This window comes from Cebus imitator, unplaced genomic scaffold (assembly GCF_001604975.1).
Source record: "Cebus imitator isolate Cc_AM_T3 unplaced genomic scaffold, Cebus_imitator-1.0 Scaffold449, whole genome shotgun sequence".
NCBI classification, from domain to species: domain Eukaryota; kingdom Metazoa; phylum Chordata; class Mammalia; order Primates; family Cebidae; genus Cebus; species Cebus imitator.
This window is the reverse complement of record NW_016107764.1, coordinates 2526171-2536444: the sequence shown is the minus strand read 5'-3', so window position 1 is coordinate 2536444 and position 10274 is coordinate 2526171. Positions and strand designations below refer to the sequence as shown.

The 10274-nt window shown below is 61.4% G+C and overlaps 1 protein-coding gene across 7 annotated transcripts in view; it reads left to right on the top strand.

The window, feature by feature from the left end:
• The window catches only part of PUF60 (poly(U) binding splicing factor 60), a 12877-nt gene extending 2683 nt beyond the window's left edge, over window positions 1-10194 (top strand). For 2 of the 7 annotated variants that reach the window (XM_017511570.2, XM_037732433.1), the window contains exons 2-12: window positions 2303-2401; window positions 4674-4769; window positions 4901-4990; window positions 5878-5928; window positions 8029-8190; window positions 8279-8371; window positions 8489-8702; window positions 8782-8972; window positions 9102-9237; window positions 9436-9671; window positions 9747-10194. In XM_017511570.2, the coding sequence (XP_017367059.1) occupies window positions 2303-2401; window positions 4674-4769; window positions 4901-4990; window positions 5878-5928; window positions 8029-8190; window positions 8279-8371; window positions 8489-8702; window positions 8782-8972; window positions 9102-9237; window positions 9436-9671; window positions 9747-10046 (1668 nt within the window). In that variant the 3' untranslated portion in view covers window positions 10047-10194. The remainder of the gene's footprint in view (window positions 1-2302; window positions 2402-4673; window positions 4770-4900; window positions 4991-5877; window positions 5929-8028; window positions 8191-8278; window positions 8372-8488; window positions 8703-8781; window positions 8973-9101; window positions 9238-9435; window positions 9672-9746) is intronic. The other 5 variants (XM_017511571.2, XM_017511572.2, XM_017511574.2 and 2 more) reach the window with 5 other exon arrangements.
• Window positions 10195-10274: the final 80 nt, after the last annotated feature.

The following is a 10274-nucleotide window of genomic DNA, read 5'->3' as shown; positions in this document are numbered from 1 at the left end:
TTTTCTTTTGCGATGGAGTCTCGCTTTGTTGCCCAGGCTGGAGTGCAGTGGGGTGGTCTCGGCTCACTGCAACCTCCGCCTCCTAGGTTCAAGCAATTCATGGTAGCACCTCAGCCTCCCAAGTAGCTGGGATTATAGGCGTCCACCACCATAACCAGCTAATGTTTGCATTTTTAGTAGAGATGGGGTTTCACCATATTGGGCAGTCTGTTCTCGAACTCCTGACCTCAAGCAGTCCACCCACTTTGGCCTCCCAAAGTGCTGAGATTACAGGCTTAAGCAATTGCATCCAGCCCACATTACTTTAAAAAAAAAAAAAAAAAATTCATAGAGACGGGGTCTTGCTGTGTTGCCCAGTCTGGTCTCAAGTTCCGGGGCTCAAGTGATCCTCCTGCATCGGCCTCCCAAGTGCTGGAGTTACAGGTGTGAGCCACCACGCCCGGCCCCTACTTTCCTCTTCTTGTCTTCGGGTGGAAATACTCCTCTTTGGGCTGAGGAACGGCAATGCCAGAGTTGGCACCCCAGAGCCCCACTGTGGTACCACCCTTCAGGGGGCTTCCCATCCTTCCAGGCACCGCTGCCTGGTGCTCGGGGGCATCCTGACCACAACGCCTCCATTTTCATTGCCTAAAGATGGCTACATGTGACTAGGTGCCATCATAAACATCAGTTTTCTCCAAGCTCTCCCAGTGTCTGCTTTGCACAGAACCCTAAGCTGCATGCAGCTGGGAACTTCCATCTTCTCCCATGAATGGCGGTGGGCTGGCTTTTCCCAAGAAAAAGCTTTTCTGAGCCCTGCCCCATGGTCAACACTGTTGTGGTTCACGTGTTGGCTAGTGCAGGGATTTGGGGGAGCACGAAGTTACGAAAGTGCCCAAGTTCACCCTGTTCGCGGGTATCTGGAGACTGGACCTGAAGCTATCTCTTGTTGTGGGCAGTGAGAGGCAGCCTTGGCTGGGCATGGTGGCCCACGCCTGCAGTGCCAGCACTTTGGAGGTTGAGGTAGGTGGATTGTTTGAGACCATCCTGGGCAACATGGAGACCACTATCTCAAAAATACAAAAATTAGCTGGGTGTGGTGGCATGTGCCTGTAGCCCCAGTTACCTGGGAGGCAGAGGTTGCAGTTGCACCAACCACACTCCAGCTTGGGTGACGGAACCAGACCCTGTCTCAAAAAAAAAAAAGACAGGCAGCCTCTGCTCTGGCTGTGCGTGCAGTGGGAGGGGCCCGTGTCAGAGGGGTCCTTGTTTCTTTTCACTCTTTCCGGGGCACAGTGTCTAGGCAGCGTGGGACTGATGTGGGCAGCTAGAGTACACCCATGCCAGCAGCATCGACAGCAGCTCTGGGCACGGGCTGGTTGGCCTGCCCTGCTGCAGCTGGGCTTGTGCTGCTTCCCCTCCTCTGGAGGCTGGAGGACCTGGGACGCTTTGGTGGGTCAGCCCAGCTTCTGGCTTTGTGCACATGGCTCCAAGGATGGGCACACTGACCTCCTCTGTCCTTAGATACTGTGGGTCTCGTCCTTGAGCTGGAAGCGGCATGATGCATGCTACCTTTGGTTCTCATTGCGCAGCCTCTGAGAAGGTAGAGTAGGTCTCAGGGCCCTTCCACTAAGTCTCCCGACCCCCACAATGTTCCCTGTCTCCTGCCCGTGACCTGTCTTTGCCCTGCCATTCCTCAAGACCATGGTGGAGCTGCTTCTCCCCTCTGTGCCCCCATGGGTGTGGGTCTTACTGAGTGCAGAGGGCCAAGCTCTTGGCTGTCCTCCGGGGAGATAGCTGTGGTCAGTTCCATTACCAGGGAATATGGATGCCTGAAAAGCTTCTTCAGGAGAGAGCTGGGACCTGGGCTTGGCCAGAGCCCTGGAAGGCACTGGGGCTGGGGCTGAGTTGTGGGCTGGCCAAGGTGTATGCAGACTGCTCGAGAGGCGCCCCTGCTGCCTCAGGAGGGCATGGGGGGCAACCAGCTAGTCCCTTTGGGCATCCAGCCTGCTGGCAGGAGAGGATGGCTTTCCTTGGCCTGGAGCAGGAGCACAGCTCTCTCTACCCTCCTCCCTGTCCCTGTTGGGACTTACTGGAAGCTCTGGCCTGGCCCAGACTCCACTCTGCTTCTGACCGGGTCTTTGGGCTTGCTGATGGGTGTGAGGAGAGGGCAGTTTGGGCTGGGGGCTCGTATCAGGAATGCATCCCTGCCTGGCCTCCCTTGCTCATCCCTGAGGAGCTCAGCCCTTAGCTTGAGAGGAGAGCAGGCCTGGGCGGTGGGGTGGCATGCCTGTCCATTTCAACATCTCCTTCCTGCCTGCAGCAGGTCAATGGCCAGCAAGGAGGGGGGTCCGAGCCGGCGGCGGCGGCGGCGGCGGCGGCGGCAGTGGTGGCAGCGGGAGACAAATGGAAACCTCCACAGGTACTGACCTTAAGCATCCTCTCCCTCAGGCCCACCTGACTGCCTGCCCGCCCGCCTGCCTGTACATCCCTGGGCCCAGAGAGGGCTGGCCAGGGGCGGGGCGGGAGGAGCCTTGGGGACCCTTCTCTGCCTTCTGGGTAGACAGCTGCCTGCAGGACCACGGCCCTTGCCCTGCGCCAGTCCTGCACCCTTCCCACCCAGCCATGGAGCCGGCCTTTGCCCTCTGTGTCTACCCTGCTCCACGCACCAGGAGGGGCCTGTTGACAGTGCCGGGCAGGGGCATCCGGGCCTGGAGCTCGCACGTTCTTAGGCATTGGCGTCTTGCAGGAAGGGTGAGCCGCTGTTCTAGAATGTGCGGCACTTTACTAGCCAGAAATACAGATTTCAGTTCAGAGTTCTGTGTTTTAATTTAAATAATGAAGCAATGCGCAAATCAAAGCACAGGTCTGGTTGGGACTCAGCCCTCCCTATCTTTTTTCTGCCCCAGGCTCCAGAGTGGGTGTGGGTGGTTCTCGGCCTGTTTAATGGCCCAGCCTTGGGAGCGGGTCCTCTCAGAGGTGGAGCTGGGCCTGTGGCTGGGTAATCGGGTTCTTTGTGCTTCTCCATGGTAGCACCCGCCTCCAGAGCATTCCAATGGGGCCTCAGCAAGGTGGCCTGGCGGCCTCTTGGGGCTGGGCCCTCCTCTTGGTCCCCCAGGCACGCTCAGGGGTGGGACTGGGACAGGGACTGGGTCTGGGACGTGGTATGCAGCCTGGATCCTGGGAGATGTGGGAGCCGGCGCTCCCTGGCCCTTGGCTGGCGCCCAGCTGGCCATTGGTTGGTGGGAGAAGGGCCTTTTGTTCACCAAGACAAAGAAGAGATTGAAAAGTGTCTAGGGGGCTGAGGGGATTGGCGTTGGTTACCATGGTAACAGCCTGCTCCCAAGCCCCAGCCTCTGGCTCTTGGGCCCTCTTTCCCACTAAGGAGGAATGGGCTTGGGGCCAGCTGTGAGGGTGATGAGTACAGGCCTGGTCTGAACCGGACTGGAGCACCTGGTGCCACCCACAGCCAGCCTTTCACCTTCAGGGATTGCATGGGGCTCTGGTTGCCTGGGAAGGGGTCTCCAGGGCTTCTTGCCCTTTGAGCCGGGGCCAGCATCCCAGCACTCAGCAGGCAGGAGGGGGTTCTTGGGGTTTGGGCCAGCTGCCCCCTTCCTGCCTCCTGTGTCCCTCTGTCCTTGCTCATCACTTCTGTGCTAGGGATCCTCCTCTCTTCTCTGCTGTCCCTGAAGGCTGTGTCTGGAAGTCTGGGAGGGCCCGGTTGGTGGCCAGTGGTCTTTGTGCTTGCCGAGCTGGGAGACAGGCAGGCATGCTGTCTGCCAACCCCACGGTCTGCTGGGCCTGCATGCCTCCCTGCTCATGCGGTTGCGTTCTTCCCTCTGCGAAAAGCTTAGAGATGGATTTTGACAGAAGGGATATAAGCATAATCCTGGTTGGCATCAGCTTGAGTCTGCAGTGGCTGTGACTGCCTAAGGGCCTCCTGGTCCCCAGGCCTACCTGGCCAGTCTGCTCCTGGCTTCTCCCAGTGGACCGGGCACAGCCCATGCAAGAGTGTGTGGAAGTGAGCTGGATCCCTCCTTAGGGCTCATGTGGCCCAAGAGAGGCCCGTGTTCTTTGGGAGGTGTGCACAGTGCCTGTGGGGACCAGGGAGAGCACTGCTGGGAGAGAGGCCCTTGTATTTGCTCCTTGGGTGGCCCCTTGAAACTCCAGGAAAGCTGAGCCTGTGCCCATGGCAGGAGCCTGTGTCCAAGCAAGGAGCCCCAGAATGTCCAGAGGGCCCTGGCCCTTTTCTCTCACCTTGGAGGATAGCTGAGGCTGGCTCTCCTGCAGGGCATGTGATAGAGGTTCTGGGGTCAGGTTGACAACCAGGGGCTGGACCCCTCTCCTGCCTCCAGCTGGTTATCTTGGTGGCTCCCGAGGAAGCCACTGTGGCCTGGGCCCTACAACTCCTCAGGTTGGCCCAGGGCCTCCAGGGTACCTGCCTGCCTCTGTGTGTGTCCTACCCCATGGGTCCCAGGGGAGACAGAGGCCCAGGCTGGGGACAGCAATGTCAGAAGGGCAGACCTGAGTCCAGGCCAGGGAAGGGACAGTCTGTGCTAGGGCCCTGTCTCTCTGGGAAGGGGCTGGGCCAGAGGCCGTGTGCAGTGTTTGGGAGACAGGTGGGGTGGCACTCTGGGGCCACATGCAGGAGAACTTGAGCTTGCTGCTGACGGATTCTCCTGCTCCCCCACCAGGGCACAGACTCCATCAAGATGGAGAACGGGCAGAGCACAGCCGCCAAGTTAGGGCTGCCTCCCCTGACGCCCGAGCAGCAGGAGGCCCTTCAGAAGGTGAGCACGGACCTCCCAGGGCACTGTGGGTGTGGGCCAGTAGACCAGGGGCAGGGGCAAGGGCAGGGTGTGGGGTAGGCCTGTCTCCCATGGGCTGGGCCCCCAGTGCTCCTCACTGCCACCTCTCTCAGGCCAAGAAGTACGCCATGGAGCAGAGCATCAAGAGCGTGCTGGTGAAGCAGACCATCGCACACCAGCAGCAGCAGCTCACCAACCTGCAGGTGAGCCCCGGCCGAGCCTCCACCTCCCTCCCCACCACCGCCACCATCTCCTCCTCTTCATGCTCTTCCTCCTCCTGTGCCTGCGGCCGCCCCCACAAGCTGTTACAGTGCTCCGATTCTCAGAGACTCATGCTCGGGACCCTCAGGGTCCTCTCTGAGGCACAAGTGGCCCAGCCTTTCCCACCTGCTGCTCGCTGGAGCCCCTAATGCGCCACAGCCCTTTTCTTGGCTGCTTGCCTATAGCGCTCCCTGTTCCCCTTCCTGGTCGTTACACTGTGGCCTCTGGTCTCCCCTGTGCCCCCTGCCCCAGCTGTGCACAGCCGACGGTGGCAGCATACAGGGCATGGGCCTCCCTGCCCCCATGGCCTGGGTAAGACTGCTCAGGCCCCCACCCCTGCAGTGAGTCCAGACCACCTGGGCTCAGCCCTAGGACTGAGGGGACAGTCTGGAGGCCCCTCCCCTGGGGCCCTGCTCTAGGCCTGCGGCCGGGGGCTGCGATACCTTCGTGGGAAGAGGCCGGTGTGAGGCCGACAGGTTCCTGGGCCTCGAGCCTCACGCCCCCGCCCAGCCCTCAGATAGTCACACTGCCAGGAGATGTCCTGGCCATTCACTGCGTTCCACCACCCTCCTCCCTCCTCCCTCCCTCCCTCCCCCCTTTCCCCCTTTCCTTTCTGCCCCGGCCGGCCCAGCTGCAAGGCTGCAGGGCAGGGCACATGGGGCGCTGCGGCCCCCCTGGGCAGGTGCCAGCGGCCGGCAGTGTGGAAAGGCAGGCAGCCTCCCTGGCAGGGCGGGGACTCCGGGCCTTGCCGCTGTCTGCGTGAGGTGTTGACGAGAGCGGGAGACTGCTCGGCTCCAACAGACTGAACTCTGTCTTTACTGTCTTTCAGATGGCAGCAGTGACAATGGGCTTTGGAGATCCTCTCTCACCTTTGCAATCGGTCAATAGAAATGCTCACTTCTTCCGGGGCTCATGTCCTTAGTCAGGGCTAGAGGGGGGCAGTGCAGCCCACGTGCTGGGGACCTTGCTCCCCTGGCCGGCCCTGCCCGCCAGCTCTGGACGAGCGCAGCAGAGCGCCAGGCGTGGTGGGGCCAGTGGTGTGGGCACCCACCCGGGACCGCCCCTGGGGAGGCCTCCATCTGCTCTGAGGGCCCACCTTAAAACTAACCGGCCAGGTAACTGCGGAGGGCAGCCGGCCAGGGCGGGTAGCTGCCGGCACCAAGCCCGTCTGCGCCCACACCACCTGCACACACGGGGTGCACCCATGGCCTCCAGCCCCGTCAGTCTCCAGTCTGCCTGGCTCTTGGGTTGGGGTCAGGCCCCTGAGGAGAGAGGGGTCCTAACTCATGGCCCCATCAGACCCTGGAGGGAGGATGGATGGATGGGGTGGGGGTGGGGGGACCCAAGCGAGCAAGGGAAGGGCAAGCAGGGCCTCGGGCCTGGCTGTCAGCAAGGGGCAGAGGCCACGCAGCCAGGGTGGAGGAGGCAGGGGCCGCAGCTATGGCCTTGGCTGTGGTGGGCAGAGGAGTCCGGGAAGGAGGTGCCCCTCCCTTTCCCCAGAGGCAGGCTGAGGAGGAGGCCAGGCCCCATCTCGGGGTTCCTGAGGGGAAGACACGGCCCCTTCTCTGGGAGCCTCTGTGCAGAGGGGGCGTCCCTGCGTGTGCGGCTCCGGTGGGACGACACGCCTTATTCTCTCCCGGAAGCATCTGAAAGGGAGCCCAAGCCGGGGTTCCGGTCAGGGAGAGAGCTCTCAGCCTGCCTGGGGATGGGGCCTTACACTGAAGAGGAGACACGACCCTGTCTTGGGGGAACCATGGCCTGAGGGACAGGCCTGGTCTAGTCTCTGGGGAGCCTGCTGAGCGAGGGGGATGTGATTCCACCTTTGGGGGGCTTTGCTCTGAGTAGGGAGCCTGAGGCCAAATTGTTAGGGGCCCAGTTTTAGGAGAACACAGTCTTATTTTCAGGGAATTCCTAGTTGAAAGGAAGATACCTCACCTTGGGAGGTGCTTCCAGGCCCTTCTCCATGGGAGGGGGCGGTCTGACCTGTACTAGGCCAGCTGATGTCTAAAGAGGGAAACTGGTCTTCTTTTATGGAGAGGGGCAGGGCCTGGCTCCAGCTCTGTCTGCTTTGCCTGCCCTGGCCTGCAGTCTCCCTGTGGCCCGCTGCGTGTGGCTCTGGAAGTCCCCTGCCTGGCAGGTCTCCTGTGAGGTGGCAGGGGCGAGAACCTGTCCCTGAGGGTGTGGGGAAGTCCTTCAGCACAGCAGCCAAGCTCACAGCCAAGGACCTGGACTGGCCAGGCCTGTCACCTCCCCAGCTCCAAGGAGCCTGGGGTCTTCTCTTAGGGTCTCTGCTACCTCATGGTGCCCCTGGGGTCCAGGCCAGTGGTCTCGCCTGGGCCTGCTCTCTTGGCGGCAGGTACGGGCTCCAGGCAGCTCCTTTGTGAGGAGTTGCAGGGCACAGCATGAGCCCCCACCTCAGTTGGCCCCACATGAGCAGCTGCTCCTCATTCTGTCTTCAAGGAGCCCCCATCCAGGCTCCTGAACTCCTCCCCTGGGGTCTCTTCTGGGCAGTAATTGCCCTGTCTTCTGCCCTCCTCTCTTCGACCACCAAACCAGTGGGTCCCTCCAGCCTGGATGGCTCCTCCTTCCCTCTTCTGTTGTGATCCTTGGCTGGGACGGTGGGAGGATCTCCCAGCCCAGCCTGGGATACCTGGCCCCCAGACTGGAGGGATGGTCTGGGTGGGAGGGCACACAACCCTGCCTCCTGATCATCTGTCGGCTTTGCTGCCGCAGTCTGCCTGGGACCTTGGTGGGCTGGGGTGCGTCTGTGTCCTGCCGCTGGGCCTGGCCTTCCTTCTTGGGGTGGCGGGGTCCTGCAACCCCAACACCCTGACTGCAGGGATCGAGCCGGCACCTCCCTGCCACGTGGGGAGCCCTCCCCACAGCAGGGCTGAGTGGGTGGGCCAGGAGGGGAGTGGGCTGCCCAGCCTCCTGCCACCCCTGACCAGCCAGTGGTTCTCTCCCCTCTGTCCTGCTACAGATGGCGGCTCAGCGGCAGCGGGCGCTGGCCATAATGTGCCGTGTCTACGTGGGCTCCATCTACTATGAGCTGGGAGAGGACACCATCCGCCAGGCCTTTGCCCCCTTTGGCCCCATCAAGAGCATCGACATGTCCTGGGACTCTGTCACCATGAAGCACAAGGTCAGCAGGCTTGGTCTGCCCTGGCCTACTTTGGGCTCGCCCCCAGCACTGGGCTCACCCGGCCTGACAGGTGTGTCCCTGTGTCTAGGGCTTTGCCTTCGTGGAGTATGAGGTCCCAGAAGCTGCACAGTTGGCCTTGGAGCAGATGAACTCGGTGATGCTGGGGGGCAGGAACATCAAGGTAAGGCAGGGTGACAAGGCCTCCATCCCACAGGCATGCAGGGTGGCCCCTCCATAGAAGCCTTTTGTGGCTGGGCCTGGGTTGATGTGTCTCTCCATCTTGCCGCCTCTTCCCCAGGTGGGCAGACCCAGCAACATAGGGCAGGCCCAGCCCATCATAGATCAGCTGGCTGAGGAGGCACGGGCCTTCAACCGCATCTACGTGGCCTCTGTGCACCAGGACCTCTCAGACGATGACATCAAGAGTGTGTTTGAAGCCTTTGGCAAGATCAAGTCTTGCACGCTGGCCCGGGACCCCACAACTGGCAAGCACAAGGGCTATGGATTCATTGGTGAGCTGGGGCGGTTGAGGTAGGATGGGGGCCACCCAGGACTGGGGTTGGCCCTGCTCACTGCTGCCCTCGCCCACAGAGTATGAGAAGGCTCAGTCGTCCCAAGACGCCGTGTCCTCCATGAACCTCTTTGACTTGGGTGGCCAGTACTTGCGGGTGGGCAAGGCTGTCACACCGCCCATGCCCTTGCTCACACCGGCCACGCCTGGAGGCCTCCCACCTGCGGCTGCTGTGGCAGCTGCTGCAGCCACTGCCAAGATCACGGCTCAGGTGAGGGCCCACACAGCTATGTCAGCATGATGGCGGGTGGGTGGGCGGGCTCCTGATTTTGTAGACTGATTGAAGGTGATCTTGAGTAGCTGGACCAGGGACTGATGATGGTGACCTTTTGGGTTGCAGGAAGCAGTGGCTGGAGCAGCAGTACTGGGTACCCTGGGCACACCCGGACTGGTGTCCCCAGCACTGACCCTGGCTCAGCCCTTGGGGGCTTTGCCCCAGGCTGTCATGGCTGCCCAGGCACCTGGAGTCATCACAGGTGAGTCTAAGTGGGTCCAGATTCTTTCCTCTCCTGCCGTGGCATCTCTCTTCCCGCTGCCCTCAGCTGCCTGACTCAGGTGGTCCAGGTGCAGCCCTCTGAGCCCAGGGTAGGCCATCCATGGCCGGCTAGCTCTGTGCCTTTCTGGGAAGGGGGGTGGTGGGGGGTGACTGCTGGACCTGGTTGGTTTCGCTGCAGGTGTGACTCCAGCCCGTCCTCCTATTCCGGTCACCATCCCCTCCGTGGGCGTGGTGAACCCCATCCTGGCCAGTCCTCCGACGCTGGGTCTCCTGGAGCCCAAGAAGGAAAAGGAAGAGGAGGAGCTGTTTCCCGATTCAGAACGGCCAGAGATGCTGAGCGAGCAGGAGCACATGAGCATCTCAGGCAGCAGCGCCCGCCACATGGTGATGCAGAAGCTGCTCCGCAAGCAGGAGGTGCGCCACGGGGCCGGTGAGGGGGGGACGGTAGGGGAGTGGGGCCGAAGCACTCAGCCGTTCCCCCCCCCACAGTCCACAGTGATGGTTCTGCGCAACATGGTGGACCCCAAGGACATCGATGACGACCTGGAAGGGGAGGTGACAGAGGAGTGTGGCAAGTTCGGGGCTGTGAACCGTGTTATCATCTACCAAGAGAAGCAAGGCGAGGAGGAGGATGCAGAAATCATTGTCAAGATCTTTGTAGAGTTTTCCATAGCCTCTGAGACTCATAAGGCCATCCAGGCCCTCAATGGGCGCTGGTTTGCTGGCCGCAAGGTGGTGGCTGAAGTGTACGACCAGGAGCGTTTTGATAACAGTGACCTCTCTGCGTGACATTGGCCCCTTTGCCTGGACTTGTACTTGCTCCGTGTTTCCTCTGGGTTTTATAGTGATAACAGTGGTGTCCCCGGGGCCAGGCACCCTCTGCCCAGCCCAGCGTATAGTGCGGATAAAGGTGCGGATGCTGCTGGCCTTGAACGTCCGTGTGTCTGCCGTTGGTCCTGTCATCCATCCTCGGTGTGTGTGTCCTTAGGGGGTCTAGGGTGAGGCGGCAGGAGTGGC